Source organism: Salmo trutta, chromosome 13 (genome assembly GCF_901001165.1).
Source record: "Salmo trutta chromosome 13, fSalTru1.1, whole genome shotgun sequence".
Classification (NCBI taxonomy): Eukaryota; Metazoa; Chordata; class Actinopteri; order Salmoniformes; family Salmonidae; genus Salmo; species Salmo trutta.
Window position 1 is genome coordinate 90694735 of NC_042969.1, and position 26496 is coordinate 90721230.

The 26496-nt window shown below is 46.0% G+C and overlaps 1 protein-coding gene across 1 annotated transcript in view; it reads right to left on the minus strand.

Annotated features, from left to right (window-relative positions):
• The window catches only part of LOC115206740 (contactin-5-like), a 503383-nt gene that overhangs the window by 134973 nt on the left and 341914 nt on the right, over positions 1 to 26496 (minus strand). Inside the window, exons 10-12 of the mRNA XM_029773946.1 lie at positions 21435 to 21571; positions 19058 to 19187; positions 7432 to 7576 (exon numbers count right to left, since the gene is read on the minus strand). Coding sequence (XP_029629806.1) covers positions 7432 to 7576; positions 19058 to 19187; positions 21435 to 21571 — 412 coding nt within the window. The remainder of the gene's footprint in view (positions 1 to 7431; positions 7577 to 19057; positions 19188 to 21434; positions 21572 to 26496) is intronic.

Here is a 26496-nt window from a genome sequence, read left to right on the forward strand (position 1 = left end):
GATGTCAGAGGAAGGCCCTAAACATTGTCTCTCCAGCCACCCCAGTCATAGACTGTTGTCTCTGCTACCGCACGGTAAGCGGTACCGGAGCGCCAAGTCTAGGTCCAAAAGGCTTCTTAACAGCTTCTACTCCGAAACCATAAGACTCCTGAACAGCTAATCAATGGGCAACCCAACCCCTCTTTTACGCAGCTGCTACGCTCTGTTTATTATCTATGCATAGTCACTTTAACTCTACCTACATGTATATATATTACCTCAATTGCCTCAACTAACCTTTGCCCCCGCACATTGACTGTACCGGTACCCCTTGTATATAGTCTCACTATTGTTATTTTACTGCTGCTCTTTAATTCATTGTTACTTTTATTTCCAACTTTTTTAGGTATTTTTCTTACATTTTGATTTGATTTGAATAATCTTGAAATTAATTCTAAAACTCACAGGCAGCCAGTGCAGAGACCTTAAAACCGGTGTAATGTGTTCTCTCCACCTGGTCTTGGTCAGTACCCGTGCTGCAGCATTCTGTATGTTTTGCAGTTGACCAATGGCTTTCTTGGGTAGACCAGACAGGAGAGCATTACAGTAGTCAAACCTGCTTGTCATAAAAGCACGGATGAATCTCTCTGTATCCTTCCTGAGAGAGAAATGGCCGCACCTTGGCAATGTTCCTCAGGTGGTAAAAAGCTATTTTGTTCAAATTACTAATGTGTGATTCTAAATTTAGAACAGAATCTAAAATAATACTTGTTATTATCTTTATATACACTTGTTTTATCTTTGTTGCCCGTGATTTAAAATGTGCGGGCAGATTCTGTCACCTCTCCTGGACATGGAGGGGCCAATCCACCTCTCCTGGACCGGAGGGGCCAACCCACCTCTCCTGGACATGGAGGGGCCAACCCACCTCTCCTGGAAATGGAGGGGCCAACCCACCTCTCCTGGACATGGAGGGGCCAACCCACCTCTCCTGGACATGGAGGGGCCAACCCACCTCTCCTGGACCGGAGGGGCCAACCCACCTCTCCTGGACCGGAGGGGCCACCCCACCTCTCCTGGAGGGCCAACCCACTTCTCCTGGACCGGAGGGGCCAACCCACCTCTCCTGGACCGGAGGGGCCACCCCAACTCTCCTGGACATGGAGGGGCCAACCCACCTCTCCTGGACATGGAGGGGCCAATCCACCTCTCCTGGACCGGAGGGGCCAACCCACCTCTCCTGGACATGGAGGGGCCAACCCACCTCTCCTGGAAATGGAGGGGCCAACCCACCTCTCCTGGACATGGAGGGGCCAACCCACCTCTCCTGGACATGGAGGGGCCAACCCACCTCTCCTGGACCGGAGGGGCCAACCCACTTCTCCTGGACCGGAGGGGCCAACCCACCTCTCCTGGACCGGAGGGGCCACCCCACCTCTCCTGGAGGGCCAACCCACTTCTCCTGGACCGGAGGGGCCAACACACCTCTCCTGGACCGGAGGGGCCAACCCACCTCTCCTGGACCGGAGGGACCAACCCACCTCTCCTGGACCGGAGGGACCAACCCACCTCTCCTGGACCGGAGGGGCCAACCCTTCTCTCCTGGACCGGAGGAGCCAACCCACCTCTCCTGGACCGGAGGGGCCAACCCACCTCTCCTGGAGGGCCAACCCACCTCTCCTGGAGGGCCAACCCACCTCTCCTGGAGGGCCAACCCACCTCTCCTGGACCGGAGGGGCCAACCCAACTCTCCTGGAGGGCCAACCCACCTCTCCTGGACCGGAGGGGCCAACCCACCTCTCCTGGAGGGCCAACCCACCTCTCCTGGAGGGCCAACCCACCTATCCTGGAGGGCCAACCCACCTCTCCTGGAGGGCCAACCCACCTCTCCTGGACCGGAGGGGCCAACCCACCTCCCCTGGACCGGAGTGGCCAACCCATCTCCCCTGGACCGGAGGGGCCAACCCACCTCTCCTGGAGGGCCAACCCACCTCTCCTGGAGGGCCAACCCACCTCTCCTCTAAGACTGTCTCTGTGTTGAGGATAAGATAATTTACCACTTTAACTAAGGCTGTCTGTAACGTTCGGCGTCAGGTAACGAGGAAGCGGACCAAAACGCAGCTGGGAGCGAACACATGTTTATTCTTTTACACCGAAATAAACACGTACACAAAAACAAGAAAATACCGATACGTTAGCTGCTCAAAATCAAAGAGACAACAACCCACAAACATCGTGGGGGGAAAAGGAACTTAAATATGATTCCCCAATCAGAGGCAACTAGCGACAGCTGTCTCTGATTGGGAATCGACAGAACCCAAAATAGAAATACGCCCCAAAGCAAGGCTATACCAAAAACATAGAAAATAAACTATAGAAATGCCACACCCTGACCAAAATAGAAGAGTTCACCTGGTCAGGGCGTGACAGTACCCCCCCCTCCAACGGTGCGTACTCCCGGCGCACCAACCTAAAGTCTATTAGGGGGGGGACCCGGGTGGGCGCCTCACCCTCGGTGGAGGCTCTGGCCCCGGGCGTGTTTCTCCCCCTCCCTCCACCCTAGCCCTACCCCTCTGGCCCGGACTGGACCACGGTGGAGCGGCATGCTCAGGCTCCGGAGCGGAGCCGCCGACCGGAACAGGACTGGTCACCGGTGGACCGGACACAGGCCGTGCCGGACTGTGGACACGCACCGTGGGCCTGGTGCGGGGAACAGGGACGGGCCGGACAGGACCGGGGACACGCACCACCAACCTGGTGCGGGGAGCAGGGACGGGCCGGACTGGCCTGGGGACACGCACCACCAACCTGGTGCGGGGAGCAGGGACGGGCCGGACTGGACTGGGGACACGCACCACCGGCTTGGTGCGGGGAGCCGGGATGTTGCCGGACAGGACTGTGGACACGCACCACTAACCTGGTGCGGGGAGCAGGAATGGGCTGGACAGGACTGGGGACACGCACCATTAACCTGGTGCGGGGAGCAGGGACGGGCCGGACTGGACTGTGGACACGCACCACTGGCTTGGTGCGGGGAGCAGGGACGGGCCGGACTGGACTGGGGGCACGCACCACTGGCTTGGTGCGGGGAGCAGGGACGGGCCGGACTGGACTGGGGACACGCACCACTGGCTTGGTGCGGGGAGCAGGGACGGGCCGGACTGGACTGGGGACACGCACCACTGGCTTGGTGCGGGGAGCAGGAATGGGCCGGACAGGACTGGGGACACGCACCACTAACCTGGTGCGGGGAGCCGGGACGGGCCGGACTGGACTGGGGACACGCACCACTGGCTTGGTGCGGGGAGCAGGGATGGGCCGGACAGGACTGTGGACACGCACCACTAACCTGGTGCGGGGAGCAGGGACGGGCCGGACTGGACTGGGGACGTCTGGCAGCTCGGGACAGTCTGGGCAGTCTGGCCACTCCGGCAGTTCAGGGCAGTCTGGCCACTCCGGCAGTTCAGCGCAGTATGGCCACTCCGGCAGTTCAGCGCAGTCTGGCCACTCCGGCAGTTCAGCGCAGTCTGGCCACTCCGGCAGTTCAGCGCAGTCTGACCACTCCGGCGACTGTTGACTGGCGGGCAGCTCCGACGACTGTTGACTGACGGGCAGCTCCGACGACTGTTGACTGGCGGGCAGCTCCGACGACTGTTGACTGGCGGGCAGCTCCGACGACTGTTGACTGGCGGGCAGCTCCGGCCCCGTCAAACAGCCCTTGTGCCCCCCCCTAAAAAATTCTTGGGGATGCCTCTCGGTCTCCCTAAACTCTTCCATCGCCCTGGAAATGCTCCTCCTTAACTCGGCCCATGTCCATCCTTCCTCTTCGTTCCTCTGCTGCTTGGTCCTGGTTTGGTGGGTTGTTCTGTAACGTTCGGCGTCAGGTAACGAGGAAGCGGACCAAAACGCAGCTGGGAGCGAACACATGTTTATTCTTTTACACCGAAATAAACACGTACACAAAATCAAGAAAATACCGATACGTTAGCTGCTCAAAATCAAAGAGACAACAACCCACAAATATCGTGGGGGGAAAAGGAACTTAAATATGATTCCCCAATCAGAGGCAACTAGCGACAGCTGTCTCTGATTGGGAATCGACAGAACCCAACATAGAAATACGCCCCAAAGCAAGGCTATACCAAAAACATAGAAAATAAACTATAGAAATGCCACACCCTGACCAAAATAGAAGAGTTCACCTGGTCAGGGCGTGACACTGTCTCTGTGTTGGCTCTAAGATCATTTACCACTTTAACTAAGGCTGTCTCTGTGTTGGCTCTAAGATCATTTACCACTTTAACTAAGACTGTCTCTGTGTTGAGGATCATTTACCACTTTAACTAAGGCTGTCTCTGTGTTGGCTCTAAGATCATTTACCACTTTAACTAAGGCTGTCTCTGTGTTGAGGATCATTTACCACTTTAACTAAGACTGTGTCTGTGTTAAGGATAAGATAATTTACCACTTTAACTGAGACTGTCTCTGTGTTGGCTCTAGGATCATTTACCACTTTAACTAAGACTGTCTCTGTGTTGGCTCTAAGATCATTTACCACTTTTACTAAGACTGTCTCTGTGTTGAGGATCATTTACCACTTTAACTAAGACTGTGTCTGTGTTAAGGATAAGATCATTTACCACTTTAACTGAGGCTGTCTCTGTGTTGGCTCTAGGATCATTTACCACTTTAACTAAGACTGTCTCTGTGTTGGCTCTAAGATCATTTACCACTTTATTTAAGGCTGTCTCTGTGTTGAGGATCATTTACCACTTTAACTAAGACTGTCTCTGTGTTGAGGATCATTTACCACTTTAACTAAGGCTGTCTGTGTTGGCTCTAGGATCATTTACCACTTTAACTAAGGCTGTCTCTGTGTTGAGGATAAGACCATTTACCACTTTAACTAAGACTGTCTCTGTGTTGAGGATCATTTACCACTTTAACTAAGGCTGTCTCTGTGTTGAGGATCATTTACCACTTTAACTAAAGCTGTCTCTGTGCTGTGGTGGGCACAAAAAACTGTTTGGAATTTTTCAAAAATATAGTTGCCACTTCAAAAATGATTTTGCTGTTTGAAAACCAATCTCTCCAGAATTTTGCTTAAGAATGGAAGATTGGAGATTGGCCGAAAATCGCTTATAGATGAAGAATCTAGATGACTTTTCACCAGAAGTGGTTTCACCATAACCGTTTTTAGTGCAGTGGGGAAAGTGTCTGTGAACAGGGAGGGATTAACAATAGCTTGCACTTCTTCAGATATGAAATTAAAAACTGTTTTGAAGAAGGTGGTGGGGATAGGATCGAGAAGGCAGGCTTACGTTGTGATGTCACTTTCCTGAGCATGTCTGTGTCAACCAGGGTAAATAAATCCATAGTGTCTTTACATGGTATGCTAGGGCACATATCATCAAACTTCTCATCAGGTCTTGACTGATACCCAGCCTACTGTTAGTTATCTCTGAAATATGCCGCAAACTCATGACATTTACATGCGGAGGAAGGTTCACATAGGTTTGCGAGGGGTAGGATTTATCAGGCCATCAACGGTGGAGAAGAGCACTCCCTAATTATTCTGATTATTGGTGATCAAGTTAGTAAAATGAGACCATCTGGCATTTCTAATGGCCTTGTTATATATACAAGGCTCTCTTAGAATATCATAAAAGACCAGGCATAATGTAAAGTATGGGTCCCTGAGTGGCATAGCGGTATAATGCACTGCATCTCAGTGCAGGAGGTGTCAGTACAGTCCCTGGTTCGAATACAGGCTGCATCACATCCGCCCGTGATTGGGAATCCCATAGGGCGGCCCACAATTGGCCCAGCGTCGTCCAGGTTTGGCCGAGGTAGGTCGTCATTGTAAATAAGAATTTGTTCTTAATAACTGACTTGCTAAATATAATAGTAACACTTTAGGACTAACGTAAAGTGACACGATAGGACTAATGCACAGTGACATGTTCGGACTAATGCACAGTGACACCTAAGGACTAATGCACAGTGACACCTTAGGACTAATGCACAGTGACATGTTCGGACTAATGCACAGTGACATGTTCGGACTAATGCACAGTGACACCTTAGGACTAATGCACAGTGACACCTTAGGACTAATGCACAGTGACACGATAGGACTAATGCAGTGACAACAGCTGGAGTGTAAATATAAAGTGGTAAACTACATCGTACTAAACCCCTCTGCTCAAACCTCTCTGCTCCACCTCCAACCTCTCTGCTCCAACCTCCAACCCCTCTGTTCCAACCTCTCTTCTCCAACGTCTCTGCTCCAATTTCCAACCTCTCTTTTCCAACCTCATTGCTCCAACCTCTCTGCTGCAACCTCTCTGCTCCAACCTCCAACCTCTCTGCTCCAACCTCCAACCTCTCTGTTCCAACCGCTCTGCTCCAACCTCTCTGCTCCAACCTCTCTGCTCCAACCTCTCTGCTGCAAACTCCAACCTATCTGCTCCAACCTCTCTGCTACAACCCCCCTTCTCCAACCTCACTGCTCCATTCTCTCTGTTCCAACTTCTAACCTTTCTGTTCCAACCTCTCTGCTCCAACCTCTCTGCTCCAATCTTCAACCTCACTGCTCCAACCTCTCTGTTCCAACCTCTCTGCTCCAACCTCTCTGCTCCAACCTCTCTGCTCCAACCTCCAAGCTCTCTGTTCCAACCTCTCTGTTCCAACCTCTCTGATCCAACCTCTCTGATCCAACCTCACTGCTCCAACTTCTATGCTCCAACCTCTCTGCTCCAACCTCTCTGCTCTGATCCAACCTCTCTGATCCAACCTCTCTGATCCAACCTCTCTGATCCAATCCCTGACCTCTCTGCTCCAACTTCTATGCCCAACCTCTCTGTTCCAACCTCCAACCTCTTTGCTCCAACCTTGCTGCTCCAACCCCTCTGCTCCAACTTCCAACCTTTCTGTTCCAACCTCTTTGCTACAACCTCTCTGCTCCAACCTCTCTGCTCCAACCTCCAACCTCTTTGCTCCAGCCTTGCTGCTCCAACCTCTGTTCCAATTTTTCAGCTCAAGACTCAAATGTATCTGTTCCAACCTCTCTGCTGCAACCTCTCTGCTTCTACATCTGCTCCAACCGCTCTGCTCCAACCTCCAACCTCTCTGCTCCAACCGCTCTGCTCCAACCGCCAACCTCTCTGATCCAATCTCTCTGCTCAAACCTCTCTGTTCCAACCTCTCTGTGTGTCTTTTGGAGGGTTGGGATAAAACAAAAGTGACATTTCCATTAAACCTTTGTGTTGGACAATAAAATAATTTTAAGGGTTGGTTTCCCACAAACAGATTAAGCCTAGTTCTGTACTAAAAAGCAAGCTCAATGGATAATCTCCATCGGAAATAATGTTTTAGACCAGGACTAAGCTATATCGTTGTCTGGGAAACTACCCAAAAACCTTGTTGCTTCTTTTCAGATGTCATCCATACCTTCTGCTGGGATGAATGCGTCTGTCTCCTCTCCTCCATGTTACTCTAGGCTTGGGAGATGCTCGGGGTTTACACTCCAACAACACGTCCTTCCCCAACGTGGCGATCAGACGGACAGGGTTAGGGCTGAAGACTGGGGGCGATGCTGTGGAACAGGCCAAAGTAATACATAATACTATCAAGTCAAAAGAGACGCATAACTGTTCAACATGATGGAAATGGAATATTTATATGTTGCAAATACTCATAATATCATAATAATTGTTTTAGTCCATTTAACAATCATCAAGAGCTACATCAAGAGCTACATCAAGAGATACATCAAGAGATACATCAAGAGCTACAACAAGAAAGTTTAGAACCAGGAACAGATATAACCCTTGGTTCACTCCAGACCTGACTGCCCTTGGCTAGCACAAAAACATCCTATGGCGTACTGCATTAGCATCAAATAGCCCCCGTGATATTCAACTTTTCAGGAAGTTAGGAACCAGTATACACAATCAGTTAGGAAAGCTAAGGCTTTTTCAAACCGAAATTTGCATCCTGTAGCACAAACTCAAAAAAGTTCTGGGACATTAAAGTCCATGAAGAATAAGAGCACCTCCTCCCAGCTGCTCACTGCTCTGAGGCTAGGAAACACTGTCACCACCGATAAATACACAATAATTGAGGATTTCAACAAGCATTTTTCTACGACTGGCCATGCTTTCCAACTGGCTACCCCTACCAAGGTCAACAGCCCTGCACCCCCCATTTCTCCTTCTCCCAAATCCATTCAGCTGATGTTCTAAAAGAGCTGCAAAATCTGGACCCCTACAAATCAGCCGGGCTAGACAATCTGGACCCTCACTTTGTAAAATTATCTGCGAAATTGTTGCAACCACTATTACTAGTGTCACGGTTGTCGTCTGGAATGGAGGACCAAAACGCAGCAGGAATGTGGATGCTCATCTTGATATTTATTTGAAATCAAAATGAACACCAAATTAACAAAACAACAAACTCACAAACAACAAAACAGTCTTGTAAGGCTCACACAGGCAAAACAAGAAACAATCTCCCACAAACACTAAACCAAACAATTACCCATATATAGGACTCTCAATCAGAGGCAACGAGAAACACCTGCCTCCAATTGAGAGTCCAGCACCCAAACCTAAACATAGAAAACCTAAACTAGACAACATTCAGAAATACAACCTAGAACAACTAACTTAGAACATACACCCAAAACCCAGGAACACTAATCAAACACCCCTCTCTAACACACACACAAAACCCCCACCATACAAAACAAACATCCCTCTGCCACGTCCTGACCAAAATACTAAACAACTACTCCCTCTGCTGGTCAGGACGTGACAACTAGCCTGTTCAATCTCTCATATCATCTGAGATCACCAAAGATTGGAAAGCAGCCGCGGTCATCCCCCTCTTCAAAGGGGGAGACACTCTAGACCCAAACTGCTACAGACCTTTATCTATCCTACCCTGCCTTTCCAAGGTCTTCGAAATCCAAGTTAACAAACAGATCACCGACCTTTTCGAATCCCACAGTACCTTCTCCGCTATGCAATCTGGCATCCGAGCTGGTCATGGGTGCACCTCAGCCACGCTCAAGGTCCTAAACGATATCATAACTGCCATCGATAAGAGACAATACTGTGCAGCCGTATTCATCGACCTGGCCAAGGCTTTCGACTCCGTCAATCACCACATTCTTATCGGCAGACTCAACAGCCTTGCTTACTCAAATGACTGCCTCGCCTGGTTCACCAACTACTTCTCTGATAGAGTTCAGTGTGTCAAATCGGAGGGCCTGTTGTCCGGACCTCTGGCAGTCTCTATGGGGGTGCCACAGGGTTCAATTCTCGGGCCAACTCTCTTTTCTGTATAAATAATTGATGTCGCTCTTGCTGCTGGTGATTCTCTGATCCACCTCTATGCAGACGACACCATTCAGTATACTTCTGGCCCTACTTTGGACACTGTGCTAATTAACCTCCAGACGAGCTTCAATGCCACACAACTCTCCTTCCGTGGCCTCTAACTGCTCTTAAACGCTAGTAAAACTAAATGCATGCTCTTCAACCGATCGCTGCCCACACCTGCCCGCCCGTCCAGCATCACTACTCTGGGCGGTTCTGACCTAGAATATATGGACAACTACAAATACCTAGGTGTCTGGTTAGACTGTAAACTCTCCTTCCAGATCCACATTAAGCATTTCCAATCCAAAATTAAATCAAGAATCAGCTTTCTATTTCACAACAAAGCATCCTTCACTCATCCTGCCAAACATACTCTCGTAAAACTGACTATCCTAACGATCCTCGACTTCGGCGATGTCATTTACAAAATAGCCTCCAACACTCTACTCAACAAATTGGATGCTGTCTATCACAGTGCCATCCGTTTTGTCACCAAAGCCCCATATACTACCCACCACTGCGACCTGTACTCTCTTGTTGGCTGGCCCTCGCTTCATACTCGTCGCCAAACCCACTGCTTGCAGGTCATCTACAAGTCTTTTCTAGGTAAAGCCCTGCCTTATCTCAGTTCACTGGTCACCATAGCAGCACCCACTCGCAGAACGCGCTCCAGCAGGTAAATCTCACTGTTCACCCCCAAAGCCAATTCCTACTTTGGCCGCCTATCCTTCCAGTTCTCTGCTGCCAATGACTGGAACAAACTGCAAAAATCTCTGAAGCTGGAGACTCATATCTCCCTCACTAACTTCAAGCACCAGCTGTCAGAGCAGCTCACAGATCATTGTTCCTGTACATAGCCCATCTGTAAATATCCCATCCAACTACCTCATCACCATACTGTATTTATTTATTTATTTATTTATTTAGTTCCTTTGCACCCCAGTATCTCTACTTGCACATTCGTCTTCTGCACATCTAATTTAATTGCTATATCGTAATTACCTCGCCACTATGGCCTATTTATTGCCTTATCTCCCTTATCTTACCTCATTTGCAGACACTGTAAATACTTTTTTTCCCTACTGTAACTCTGTGTTGTTGTATGTGTCAAACTGCTTTGCTTTATCTTGGCAGGTCGCAGTTGTAAATGAGAACTTGTTCTTAACTAGCCTACCTGGTTAAATAAAGGTGAAATAAAAATATCAAGAAAAATAGAACATGTAAAGCATCACTTTCTACAGTATGGATAATACAGTATGGATAATACAATATGGATAATACAGTATGGATAATACAGTATGGATAATACAGTATGGATATTTTTACAGTAAATGTTCTGAGAAATATGCAGTCATAATTATCCAGTCCATAAATAAACTAAAGTGTTCTACCAGAGATAAAACATATCCAGGCTAAATGATCAAAATGATTCAACCCTCCCTCTCTCATCTTCAACATGTACAGTTAATTACTGCTGCTGTGTCCCCAGGGAATCCTTCTGACAAATCAGATGACTCAAATGTTTTCCGAGCCAACTGATCAAATCATGAACTTAATTGAGTTGACATTTGAATGCTGTGTCTCAAATGGCACCCTATTCCCTTTATAGGGCACTACTTGTGGCACTGTATAGGAAACCCTATTCCCTTTATAGGGCACTACTTGTGGCACTGTATAGGAAACCCTATTCCCTTTATAGGGCACTACTTTAGGCACTGTATAGGAAACCCTATTCCCTTTATAGGGCACTACTTTAGGCACTGTATAGGAAACCCTATTCCCTTTATAGGGCACTACTTTAGGCACTGTATAGGAGACCCTATTCCCTTTTTATAGGGCACTACTTGTGGCACTGTATAGGAAACCCTATTCCCTTTATAGGGCACTACTTTAGGCACTGTATAGGAGACCCTATTCCCTTTATAGGGCACTACTTTAGGCACTGTATAGGAAACCCTATTCCCTTTATAGGGCACTACTTTAGGCACTGTATAGGAGACCCTATTCCCTTTATAGGGCACTACTTTAGGCACTGTATAGGAAACCCTATTCCCTTTATAGGGCACTACTTTAGGCACTGTATAGGAAACCCTATTCCCTTTATAGGGCACTACTTTAGGCACTGTATAGGAGACCCTATTCCCTTTTTATAGGCCACTACTTTAGGCACTGTATAGGAAACCCTATTCCCTTTATAGGGCACTACTTTAGGCACTGTATAGGAGACCCTATTCCCTTTATAGGGCACTACTTTAGGCACTGTATAGGAAACCCTATTCCCTTTATAGGGCACTACTTTAGGCACTGTATAGGAAACCCTATTCCCTTTATAGGGCACTACTTTAGGCACTGTATAGGAAACCCTATTCCCTTTATAGGGCACTACTTTAGGCACTGTATAGGAAACCCTATTCCCTTTATAGGGCACTACTTTAGGCACTGTATAGGAGACCCTATTCCCTTTATAGGGCACTACTTTAGGCACTGTATAGGAGACCCTATTCCCTTTTTATAGGGCACTACTTTAGGCACTGTATAGGAGACCCTATTCCCTTTTTATAGGGCACTACTTTAGGCACTGTATAGGAGATCATTGCGTGCAACGTGTGCCATAAGCGAGGGAACATGTGGAAGGACACGCAGATGACAGACGGGTTGTTATTTGGTCTCTAATTTGTCAACGTGCTGTAAAATCTTCCGTCAAAACAATTAGAACATAGCATTTACAGTTTACTGCTGCCACATCTGTTGGATAGTGTATGTCGAGATAGTTCCCCAAAAAATAGACATTTAGATAAATACAATTAAAAGCTAAAACTTTTCTCATACTGTTTGATTCTCATTTGAAAATATATTGGTATTTGTCTCTTAGTTTAGTAGCAAAATAATTACAAACAATATCAAACTGTATCACAAAGCTAATGTATACAGTGTGCTACAACATCAGGGTCATCTGAGTACAAACGATTTGCAGCATTAGTTGTGCATGCTACAAGGTCACCAACTTGAGAATTGTGTAAATAGGAGACAATGCTTCAAAGTAAAGTTCTCTCTCTGCATACACTAATACAGTGAGCAGGGCTCTGGGGCCCAGGGTCTATAAGCTGGGAGGCTTTGTCACCACCATTTATTTAAATACTGACTGATGCTTTGGAGGTGACAGAGATGAGGACATCTCCAAGGCAGCTAGCACTGGTTCCTGAGTGTTGGCCAGCCCCTACCCCCTCTATCCCTCACGCCATCCATCCCCTTCTCCATCCCTCCCTCCATGCCCCCTGTTTCCCCTTTCTTCCAGCCAGCCCCCGCACCATCTACCACCCACTCCATCCCTCCCTCCATCCCTCCGTACCCTCTCTCTTCTCCCAGAACTGACAGAGACCAGTCTGACTGTGGCAGGGATGGCACAGATCCCCTAGGCCATGGAAACCACCAGAGAGAAAACACAGCACTTGCTGTGAGGGAGGGGTAGGCATCTCGATCTCAGTCGAGAGAGAGGAGGGAGGAAAGACAGTGGAGGGAGGAGGAAGGGGAGTAGAGGGAGGGAGGGAGGGAGGAATGGGTATGCTGAAGAGGAGAGGAGATGAGAGGGGAGAAGAACACGTGTGGTCCCATATTGAAGCTGACAGGGAGAAAATGAGTGTATCAACAGAGAGTAGTGGACAGAGAGACAGAGAATAGTGGACAGAGAGAGAGAGAGAGAGAGAGAGAGGGGAAGGAGAGAGTGAGGTAGTATGATGGAGGGAGAGAGAGAGAGAGAGAGAGAGAGAGAGAGAGAGAGAGAGAGAGAGAGAGGAAGGAGAGAGTGAGGTAGTATGATGGAGGGAGAGAGAGAGAGAGAGAGAGAGAGAGGAAGGAGAGAGAGAGGGGGGTAGTATGATGGAGAGAGGGGGGGTAGTATGATGGAGAGAGGGGGGTAGTATGATGGAGAGGGGGGGTAGTATGATGGAGGGAGAGAGAGAGAGAGAGAGAGAGAGAGAGAGAGAGAGAGAGAGAGAGAGAGAGAGAGGGGTAGTATGATGGAGAGGGGGGGTAGTATGATGGAGAGGGGGGTAGTATGATGGAGAGAGGGGGGGTAGTATGATGGAGAGGTAGACTTCTATCATTTCTCTCAGGCCTTTGAATTCACCAGAGACACTGTCACAACTGACTAGCAGTATCTCCAAAGAACTGCACAGAACAAAAATATAGACCCAAGAAGCAACAATTTCAAAGATTTTACTGATTTACAGTTCATATAAGGAAATCAGTCAATTTAAATAAATTCATTAGGCCCTAATCTCTGGATTTCACATGACTGGGAATACAGATAAGCATATGTTGGTCACACATACCTTTAAAAAAAAAGGTATTGAAGCAACATCTCAAGACATCAGTGTCACGTTCGTCGTAGGAATTGGACCAAGGCGCAGCGGGAATGTGTATACTCATCTTCTTTATTGTGAAGAAACAAAATAAACACTTAAACAAAAACAACGATGAAAAACAGTCCTGTAAGGCACACAGCTTACATACGGAACAACTACCCACAAAAACCCATGAAAAAACACCCCTACTAAGTAGGACCTTCAATTAGAGGCAACGAGGAACAGCTGCCTCCAATTGAAGGTCAACCCAATAAACTAAACATAGAAATAGAAAGACTAGAACAAACATAGAAATATACTAACATAGAACATTAACCAAAAACCCCGAAACACATTAAACAAACACCCCCTGCCACGTCCTGACCAAACTGCAATAACAAATAACCCCTTTACTGGTCAGGACATGACAGTACCAACCCCCCCCCCCCCCAACAGTGCAGACCCCGGATGCACCTCAAACAAAAAAAACACAAAAATAAACCACAAAACAAAAATAATCCCAAACTAAAGGGAGGGAAGGGAGGGTGGCCACCGTCACCGATGGTTCTTGTGCTACACCCCCCCTCCCCAATCCTCCTACTATGGAGATGGCTCAGGGTCTGGCCTTAGTCCCCAACCTAACCTGTCCACCCCTGCTGAAGGCTCAAGACTAAAGCGCGTCGCTGGAGACCTCGGGCTGAGGCGCGTCGCTGGAGACCTCGGGCTGAGGCGCGTCGCTGGAGACCTCGGGCTGAGGCGCGTCGCTGGAGACCTCGGGCTGAGGCGCGTCGCTGGAGACCTCGGACTAGAGGGCGACTCTGGGAGCTCCGGACTAGAGGGTGACTCTGCAGGCTCCGGACTGTGGGCCCTCTCTGCAGGCTCCGGACTGTGGGCCGTCTCTGCAGGCTCCGGACTGTGGGCCGTCTCTGCAGGCTCCGGACTGTGGGCCCTCTCTGCAGGCTCCGGACTGTGGGCCGTCTCTGCAGGCTCCGGACTGTGGGCCGTCTCTGCAGGCTCCGGACTGTGGGCCGTCTCTGCAGGCTCCGGACTGTGGGCCATCTCTGCAGGCTCCGGACTGTGGGCCGTCTCTGCAGGCTCCGGACTGTGGGCCGTCTCTGCAGGCGCCGGACTGTGGGCCGTCTCTGCAGGCTCCGGACTGTGGGCCGTCTCTGCAGGCTCCGGACTGTGGGCCGTCTCTGCAGGCTCCGGACTGTGGGCCGTCTCTGCAGGCTCCGGACTGTGGGCCGTCTCTGCAGGCTCCGGACTGTGGGCCGTCTCTGCAGGCTCCGGACTGTGGGCCGTCTCTGCAGGCTCCGGACTGTGGGCCGTCTCTGCAGGCTCCGAATTGTGGGCCGTCTCTGCAGGCTCCGGACTGTGGGCCGTCTCTCGAGGTTCCGGACTATGGGCTGTCTCTGACGGTTCCGGACTGTGGGCCGTCTTTGCAGGCTCCGGACTGTAGGACGTCGCCGGAAGCACTGGACGGGGAACTGTCGCCGGAAGCTCTGGCCGGGGAACTGTCGCCGGAATATAGCCTCCACATTGACTCTGTACAGGTACCCCCTGTATATAGCCTACACATTGACTCTGTACTGGTACCCCCTGTATATAGCCTCCACATTGACTCTGTACAGGTACCCCCTGTATATAGCCTCCACATTGACTCTGTACTGGTACCCCCTGTATATAGCCTCCACATTGACTCTGTACCAGAACCCCTGTATATAGTCTCCACATTGACTCTGTACCGGTACCCCTGTATATAGCCTCCACATTGACTCTGTACCAGAACCCCTGTATATAGCCTCCACATTGACTCTGTACCGGTACCCCTGTATATAGCCTCCACATTGACTCTGTACCGGTACCCCTGTATGTAGCCTCCACATTGACTCTGTACCAGAACCCCTGTATATAGCCTCCACATTGACTCTGTACCGGTACCCCCTGTATATAGCCTCCACATTGACTCTGTACCGGTACCCCCTGTATATAGCCTCCACATTGACTCTGTACCGGTACCCCCTGTATATAGCCTCCACATTGACTCTGTACCGGTACCCCCTGTATATAGCCTCCACATTGACTCTGTACCGGTACCCCCTGTATATAGCCTCCACATTGACTCTGTACCGGTACCCCCTGTATATAGCCTCCACATTGACTCTGTACCGTGACACCCTGTATATAGCCTCCACATTGACTCTGTACCGTAACACCCTGTATATAGCCTCCACATTGACTCTGTACCTTAACACCCTGTATATAGCCTCACTACTGTTATTTTACTGCTGCTCTCTAATTATTTGTTATTTGTATTTGTTATTTTTTACTTAGCTTATTTTTCTTAAAACTGGATTGTTGGTTAAGGGCTTGTAAGTAAGCATTTCCCTCTAAGGTCAACACCTATTGTATTTGGCGCATGTGACTAATACATTTTGAACAGACAAACATATTTAATAGAAGCCGACTAGTGAATACTGCAGGACAGACACATAGCTTTAATAGAAGCCTGCCAGTGAATACTGTAGGACAGACAAACAGCTTTAATAGAAGCCTACCAGTGAATACTGCAGGACACACAGCTTTAATAGAAGCCTACCAGTGAATACTGCAGGACAGACAAACAGCTTTAATAGAAGCCTACCAGTTAATACAGCAGGACGAACAGCTTTAATAGAAGCCTACCAGTGAATACTGCAGGACAGACACATAGCTTTAATAGAAGCCTGCCAGTGAATACTGCAGGACAAACAGCTTTAATAGAAGCCTACCAGTGAATACTGCAGGACAGACACACAGCTTTAATAGAAGCCGACTAGTGAATACTGCAGGACAAACAGCTTTAATAGAAGCCTACCAGTGAATACTGCAGGACAGACACACAGCTTTAATAGAAGCCGACTAGTGAATACTGCAGGACAAACAGCTTTAATAGAAGCCTACCAGTGAATACTGCAGGACAAACAGCTTTAAAAGAAGCCTACCAGTGAATACTGCAGGAGAAACAGCTTTAATGGAAGCCTACCAGTGAATACTGCAGGACAGACACATATCTTTAATAGAAGCCTGCCAGTGAATACTGTAGGACAGACAAACAGTTTTAATAGAAGCCTACCAGTGAATACTGCAGGACAAACAGCTTTAATAGAAGCCTACCAGTGAATACTGCAGGGCAGACAAATCATTTTTGTACAAAACACAAAATATTGTGCACTAGTGTTGTGGTCATTCAGGATAGATAAATCACCAACATCTTTCTCCTTTCTCCTCCTGTCTTCTTTCCCCTTGAGCATCTAACCCTCTAAGTCACTGTTATACATTCCTCCTCTGAAATAGAGACAAAATAAACTACTCTGGGCTGCCAACCTTCAGTCTGATGCATACAGACATCTCATTGCATATAACCACAAGGCTCTGCATGCATCCCATATGGAACTATTTTCCCTAAATAGTGCACTATTTCCGACCGGAGCCTTATGGACACAGTGCACTATATAAGGAATAGGGTACCATTTGGGACACATCCTCTGTCTTTCTTCTATTCATGGCAACGACTGTTCAGGTTCAATCAGGCTCCATTGATTGCCAATTAGCCTTCTCAACATTTAGTTTTATTCTCTTGTGTTGCTATCTTTCTCCCTTATCAGGCTGTGGCCTATTTAATGTCGCTATGCCAGTTTCACTGTTTATAGAGTCAAAGAAAAGAGTGGGCTTACCTTTGTGGATAAACAGGCCATTTTAAATGTACCTTTGTGGATAAACAGGCCATTTTAAATGTACTTTTATGCTACTCAGGCCGTGTTAAATGTACCTTTACACTACACAGGCCATTTTAAATGTACCTTTATGGATAAATAGGGCATTTTCAATGAACCTTTGTGGATAAAAAGGCAATTTTAAATGAACCTTTATGGATAAACAGGCCATTTTAAATTGACCTTTATAGAGATTTTATCTGAATTAGAAAAACCTTTATGAATACAGGTTAAATAAAAATAAACCTTCCCTTTAACATAAGGACAAACAAGCCAGAACAGACCTTCCTTTAACATAATAACAAACACACCAGAACAGACCTTCCTCTCTAACATGATAACAAACACACCAGAACAGACCTTCCTCTCTAACATAATAACAAACACACCAGAACAGACCTTCCTCTCTAACATAATGAAAAACACACCAGAACAGACCTTCCTCTCTAACATAATGACAAACACACCAGAACAGACCTTCCTTTAACATAATAACAAACACACCAGAACAGACCTTCCTCTCTAACATGATAACAAACACACCAGATCAGACCTTCCTTTAACATAATGACAAACACACCAGAACAGACCTTCCTCTCTATAACATAATAACAAACACACCAGAACAGATCTTCCTCTCTAACATAATAACAAACACACCTGATCAGACCTTCCTTTAACATAATGACAAACACACCAGAACAGACCTTCCTCTCTAACATAATGACAAACACACCAGAACAGACCTTCCTTTAACATAATAACAAACACACCAGAACAGACCTTCCTTTAACATAATAACAAACACACCAGAACAGACCTTCCTTTAACATAATAACAAACACACCAGAACAGACCTTCCTCTCTAACATAATGACAAACACACCAGAACAGACCTTCCTCTCTAACATAATGACAAACACACCAGAACAGACCTTCCTCTCTAACATAACGACAAACACACCAGAACAGACCTTCCTCTCTAACATAATAACAAACACACCAGAACAGACCTTCCTCTCTAACATAATAACAAACACACCTGATCAGACCTTCCTCTCTATAACATAATAACAAACACACCAGAACAGACCTTCCTCTCTAACATGATAACAAACACACCAGAACAGACCTTCCTCTCTAACATAATAACAAACACACCAGAACAGACCTTCCTCTCTATAACATAATAACAAACACACCAGAACAGACCTTCCTCTCTAACATAATGACAAACACACCAGAACAGACCTTCCTCTCTAACATAATGACAAACACACCAGAACAGACCTTCCTTTAACATAATAACTAACAGCAACAAACCGGAGGTAGTGGGTGGGTACGCAGCTGTGGTTGGTTCAGGAAGCAAACTGAAATTCCAATTCCAAGCAATGAGGAACATTTGAATTTCTGTTTATTTCCTGAATTGACTGAATAGAAATGAAATAGACTCCAACCCTGGTTTGCAGTGGGGCTTTTCCCAGTTTACATTATTATTTTCTTGTATTGATTTCCATTTAGTACCAATAACTAAAGGCATACATAGTGTTACAAGGAATACAACAACAACAACGGGAGAAAAACAACAGCATACCTGAGATCTTGAGTTCTGCGCTGCAGTAGATGGCTCCGTATTTGTTCTCAGCGACACACTGGTACATCCCAGAGTCAGCCTGTTGGACCTTCTGGATGATGAGCTCTCCATTCACCATCTCCACCCTGCTCTGAAACACAACATACTGCATTCACCATCTCCACCCTGCTCTGAAACACAACAAACTCCTCTTATCAAGGGCATATCACCTTGGCTGAGTTCCAGGGGGTACCCCATATAGGGCACTACTAACATTAATAGACAAGAACAGCTCAAGGACAGAACTACATACATTTTATTAAAATGTACATGCAGCCTACATATCAATGCATACACACAAACTATCTAGGTCAAATAGGGGAGAGGCGTTGTGGCGTGAGGTGTAGCTTTATCTGTTTTTTGAAACCAGGTTTGCTTTTCATTTGAGAAATATGATATGGAACGGAGTTCCACACAATAATGGCTCTATATAATACTATAATTGAGCTTTTTGGCCATCAAGGAAAAAGCTATGTCTGGTGCAAACCCAACACCTCTCATCACCCTGAGAAGATCATCCCCACAGTGAAGCATGGTGGTGGCAGCATCATGCTGTGAGGATGTTTTTCATCGGCAGGGACTGGGAAACTGATCAGAATTGAAGGAATGATGGATGGAGCTAAATACAGGGAAATTCTTGAGGGAAACCTGTTTCAGTCTTCCAGAGATTTGAGACTGGGACAAAGGTTCACCTTCCAGCAGGACAATAACCCTAAGCATACTGCTAAAGCAACACTCGACTGGTTTAAGGGGACACATTTAAATGTCTTGGAATGGCCTAGTCAAAGCCCAGACTTCAATCCAATTGAATATCTGAGGTATGACTTAAAGAGTGCTGTACACCAGCGGAACCCATCCAACTTGAAGGAGCTAGAGAAGTTTTGCTTTGAAGAATGGGCAAAAATCACAGTGGCTAGATGTGCCAAGCTTATAGAGACATACCCCAAGAGACTTGCAGCTGTAATTGCTGCAAAAGGTGGCTCTACAAAGTATTGACTTTGGGGGGGTGAATAATTATGCATGCTCAATTTTTCTGTTTTTTTGTCTTATTTCTTGTTTTGCATCTTCAAAGTGGTAGGCATGTTGTGTAAATCAAATGATACAAACCCCCCCAAAATCTATTTTAATTCCAGGTTGTAAGGCAAAAAAATAGGAAAAATGCCATGGGGGTGAATACTTTCACAAGCCACTGCAAACCAAACAACTAACAACAAATTTCACATTTTGAAAAGCCAAAAGGCACATCTCTACGCAATTTTTTATTTTAAAGGTCTCTGCTGTGTATTCTAGAACTGGGTATGTTGCTGAAATCATGCTGTGTATTCTAGAACTGGGTATATTGCTGAAATGATGCTGTGTATTCTAGAACTGGGTATATTGCTGAAATGATACTGTGTATTCCAGAACTGGGTATATTGCTGAAAGGATGCTGTGTATTCTAGAACTGGGTATATTGCTGAAATGATGCTGTGTATTCTAGAACTGGGTATGTTGCTGAAATAATGCTGTGTATTCTAGAACTGGGTATATCGCTGAAATCATGCTGTGTATTCTAGAACTGGGTTTATTGCTGAAATGATGGTATGTATTCTAGAACTGGGTATGTTGCTGAAATGATGCTGTGTATTCTAGAACTGGGTATATCGCTGAAATGATGCTGTGTATTCTAGAACTGGGTATATTGCTGAAATGATGCTGTGTATTCTAGAACTGGGTATGTTGCTGAAATGATGCTGTGTATTCTAGAACTGGGTATGTTGCTGAAATGATGCTGTGTATTCTAGAACTGGGTATATCGCTGAAATCATGCTGTGTATTCTAGAACTGGGTATATTGCTGAAATGATGCTGTGTATTCTAGAACTGGGTATGTTGCTGAAATGATGCTGTGTATTCTAGAACTGGGTATATCACTGAAATGATGCTGTGTATTCTAGAACTGGGTATATTGCTGAAATGATGCTGTGTATTCTAGAACTGGGTATATCGCTGAAATGATGCTGTGTATTCTAGAACTGGGTATATTGCTGAAATCATGCTGTGTATTCTAGAGTGGTGTTTCGGGGTAGGGAGGGGTGCTGTGTGTGTTCTCACTTCTGATTGCCTATGGAGTTAAGGGGGTGTGATCGGTCCTCCATTGTGGAGCCAGCGGTAGGTGGGTCTAGGGCTCCCTGTGTGTGAGTACCTGTGGTGTGATCGGCCCTCCATTGCGGAGCCAGCGGCAGGTGGGTCTAGGGCTCCCTGTGTGTGAGTACCTGTGTGTGAGTACCTGTGGTGTGATCGGCCCTCCATTGCGGAGCCAGCGGTAGGTGGGCCTAGGGCTCCCTGTGTGTGAGTACCTGTGGTGTGATCGGCCCTCCATTGCGGAGCCAGCGGTAGGTGGGTCTAGGGCTCCCTGTGGCCTTGCACTCCCAGTGCAGCTGATCTCCACTGTCCAACTGGCTGTTGTTTATCGTGCTGATCCACTGGGGGAAGGCTGAGGAGGAGAGAACAGATGAAATAGGAAGGCATATATACAGGCATGCATACACACTTACCAGCATGCACGTGTATGCAGACACATGTGAGAACACTGCCTCATCAATCCCTCTGTCACACACACACACACACACACACACACACACACACACACACACACACACACACACACACACACACACACACACACACACACACACACACACACACACAAACATAATTTTGCACCACACTATGTAAAAATATGTTGTTCTCCCCCTGAACAAGGCAGTTAACCCACTGTTCCTAGACTGTCATTGAAAATAAGAATTAGTTCTTAACTGACTTGCCTAGTTAAATAAAGGTAAAGAAACAGTTGATAATTTAACACTACTAGTCAGCAGAGATAGAGACACCTCCTCTCTTCCAGGTTGTCTTGTAGTCATTCATCGAGGATGCAGCTTCTGTCCAGTAACTTCTAAGCAAAGACTGGGCATCCTTGAGTTACCAGCCCTGCCCACATCCATAATAAAACTCTGATTGGGTACCTGCCTGTCCCTTTATCCAAACACAAACAAGCATACGTGCTCAAGCGCGTATGCGCGCACACACACACACAGTTCCTGGGCACCTGGACTTTCTGGCAGCTCCCTCTTCTCCCTGCATCACACAGAGCCAGGGAGAGCCTCATTGGTAACAGAGAAAAGGCATCACCCTGAAGGTGCCAGGACTAGAGGAGGAAGTGTCTGGCATATCAGGGGGCTGTAGCTCAATGGAGAGCTCATGTCCTGGTGTGTGTGTGTGTGTGTGTGTGTGTGTGTGTGTGTGTGTGTGTGTGTGTGTGTGTGTGTGTGTGTGTGTGTGTGTGTGTGTGTGTGTGTGTGTGTGTTAGATTGTGACTGTTTGTGTGTCTGTGTGTTCAGACAGGATAATTTGTCGTCCCTGACAGCTGATTAATGATATATACAAACAATGTGCAAAGAGAGAACCAGCAAGTGGACACCAGGTTCAATAACACCAGGTTCAGTAACACCACAGTAACACCACAGTAACACCACAGTAACACCAGGGTACATAACACCACAGTAACACCACAGTAACACCAGGGTAAGTAACAGCACAGTAACACCACAGTAACACCAGGGTAAGTAACAGCACAGTAACACCACAGTAACACCACAGTAACACCAGGGTACATAACACCACAGTAACACCACAGTAACACCAGGGTACATAACACCAGAGTAACACCACAGTAACACCACAGTAACACCAGGGTAAGTAACACCACAGTAACACCACAGTAACACCAGGATCAGTAACACCACAATAATACCAGGGCCAGTAACACCACAGTAGCACATGGGTAAGTAACACCACAGTAACACCACAGTAACACCACAGTAGCACATGGGTAAGTAAAACCAAAGTAACACCACAGTAACTGCACATTAACACCAAAGTAACACCACAGTAACACCAGGTTCAGTAACACCAAAACAACACCACAGTAACACCAGGGTCAGTAACACCCCAGTAACACCACAGTAACACCAGGGTCAGTAACACCCCAGTAACACCACAGTAACACCAGGGTCAGTAACACCACAGTAACACAATAGTAACACCAGGGTCAGTAAGACCACAGTAACAACACAGTAACACCAGGGTCAGTAACACCCCAGTAACACCACAGTAACACCAGGGTCAGTAACACCACAGTAACACAATAGTAACACCAGGGTCAGTAAGACCACAGTAACAACAAAGTAAAATCATAGTAACACCACAGGAAGACCAAGTTTAGTAACATCACAGCAACAGTACAGTAACACCACAGTAACACCAGGGTAACACTGTAGATTCAGTATAATAACACCACAGTAACACCACAGTGACACCAGGTTCAGTAATACCACAGTAACATCACAGTAACACCAGGTTCAGTAACACCAGGTTCAGTAACACCACAGTAACACCACAGTAACACCACAGTAACACCAGGTTCAGTAACACCACAGTAACACCACAGTGACACCAGGTTCAGTAATACCACAGTAACATCACAGTAACACCAGGTTCAGTAACACCAGGTTCAGTAACACCACAGTAACACCACAGTAACACCAGGTTCAGTAACACCACAGTAACACCACAGTAATACCACAGTAACACCACAGTACCACCACAGTAACACCACAGTGACACCAGGTTCAGTAATACCACAGTAACACCACAGTAACAGCACATTAACACCAGATTTAGTAACACCACAGTAACTGTAAAACATGTGGAACAATATGTTTTTTTATTGAGGACAAAATCCTGCTTTTATGATATAGCATCCACTTGATGTAAGTCATCCAGATCAGAACAGACAGGACTGAGATGATAGATGTTTTACAGCAGGACTGAGATGATAGATTTTTTACAGAAGGTATCAGAACTGAGATGATAGTTTACAGTAGGTATCAGGACTGAGATGATAGTTTACAGTAGGTATCAGGACTGAGCTCGTAGATAGTTTACAGTAGGTATCAGGACTGAGCTGATAGTTTACAGTAGAAATCAGGACTGAGCTGATAGTTTACAGTAGAAATCAGGACTGAGCTGAGATAGTTTACAGTAGAAATCAGGACTGAACTCGTAGATAGTTTACAGTAGAAATCAGGACTGAGCTGAGATAGTTTACAGTACGTATCAGGTGCTGCAGGTTATTGACCACAAAAAATGGAACGTAAAAATACATTATAATCCCGCAGCAGTCATTATATTGAACTCCCTCCCCTTGAAAACACTTGTCTTTTCCTACTACCACTGATTTTGCTGATAGCTACTTTATTGAAGGGAAATTAACTTCATATGATTGTGATGTGTTGTTGTCTCACCTGAAAATCGTAAAGTGAATGCACTAATTGTAAGGCACTCTGGATAAGACCATCTGCTAAATGTTTAAAATGTGAAGTAAATGTAAGGCTGTTCCTCCCCTGTGACTTGCCTAGTTAAATAAAGGATACATAAAACATTACAAAAATACACTCGTAGGTCCCAATACCACAGTCACAGATTAACACTACAGTCACAGAACTCTTAAGGATCCACCCCTTTTTTTCAATTTTTACATAAAATGACATACCCAAATCTAACTGCCTGTAGCTCAGGCCCTGAAGCAAGGATATGCATATTCTTGGTACCAATTGAAAGGAAACACTTTGAATTTTGTGGAAATGTAAAAGGAATGTCAGAGAATATATCACAATAGATCTGGGAAAATATAATACAAAGAAAAAATCAACTGTTCTTTTGCATTTTTTTTGTACCGTCATCTTTGAAATGCAAGAGAAAGGCCATGATGTATTATTCCAGCCCAGGTGCAATTTAGATATTGGCCACTAGATGGCAGCAGTGTATGTGCAAAGTTTTAGACTGATCCAATTAACCATTGCATTCCTGTTAAAAATGTTGTATCAAGACTGCCCAAATGTGCCTAATTTGTTTATTAATAACTTTTTATGTTCAAAATCGTGCACTCTCCTCAAACAATAGCATGGTATTATTTCTCTGCAATAACTACTGTAAATTGGACAGTGCAGTTAGATTAACAAGAATTTAAGCTTTCTGCCAATATCAGATATGTCTATGTCCTGGGAAATGTTCTTGTTACTTACAACCTCATGCTAATCGCATTAGCCTACGTTAGCTCAACCGTCCTGTGGAAGGGACACTGATACCGAAGAAGCGACCACAGTCACAGATTTAATACCACGGTCACAAATTAACACCACAGTCACAGATTAACACCACAGTCACAGATTAACACCACAGTCACAGATTAACACAACAGTCACAGATTAACACTACAGTCACAGTTTAACACCACAGTCATAGATTAACACCACAGTCACAGATTAACACCACAGTCACAGATTAACACCACAGTCACAGTTGGGGCTACGGGTTAGCAATGAACCCTGAGACGGGATTGCTAGCAAGGCTGAAAATTCAAAACATCAAAAATCTAATAATTTCAATTTCTCAAACAATCAACTATTTTACACCAATTTAAAGATAAACATCTCCTTAATCTAACCACATTGTTCGATTTTCAAAGAGGCTTTACGGCAAAAGCATAAAGTTAGATTATGTTAGGACAGTACATAGCCACAAAAGTACAAACATCCATTTTCAATTCAATGTCAGGCGTCACCAAAAGCAGAAACCAGCTAAAATTATGCACACCCTTTGACAATCTCCATCAGATGACACTCCTAGGACATTATGTTATACAATACATGCATTTTTTGTTCCATCAAGTTCATATTTATATCCAAAAACAGCATTTTACAGTAGCGGTGAAATTCAGATTTTTTTCTTCTCTGAAATGCTTCCGGTGAACAACGTTACAATTTTCAAAATTACTATTCGAAAACATTGGTAAATTATAATATTGACATTCAAATAATTATAGTTTAACATTTCGTAAATGCTACTGTATTGCCAGATTTCAAAATAACTTTACTGGGAAATCACAAGTTGCAATAAACCGGGTGCTGTGCTAAGAACAATAGGCTAGGCTATATAGGTTAGCATCATCTTGTAACCATGTAATATCAATAATACTATCATCAATAATCCCTTACCTTTGATTATCTTCATCCATTGGCACTTCCAGGAATCCCAGGTCCACAACAAATGTGGTTTCTTTTGACAAAGTTCATAATTGATGTCCAAATAACTCCAAGATGTTCCATGTTGTTAGCGCTTCGGTGGCTACTAAAAAGTAGCGCGGGGGGGATGTGAAGTCACGGCGAAAAGTTAAAAAAGTTACAAAAATAATCTATTTACGTTCATTCAAACATGTCAAACGTTTTTTAGCATCAATCTTTAGAGCCATTTTTAACGTGAAACATCAGTAATGTTTCAACCCGACCTCACCTGTGTCTA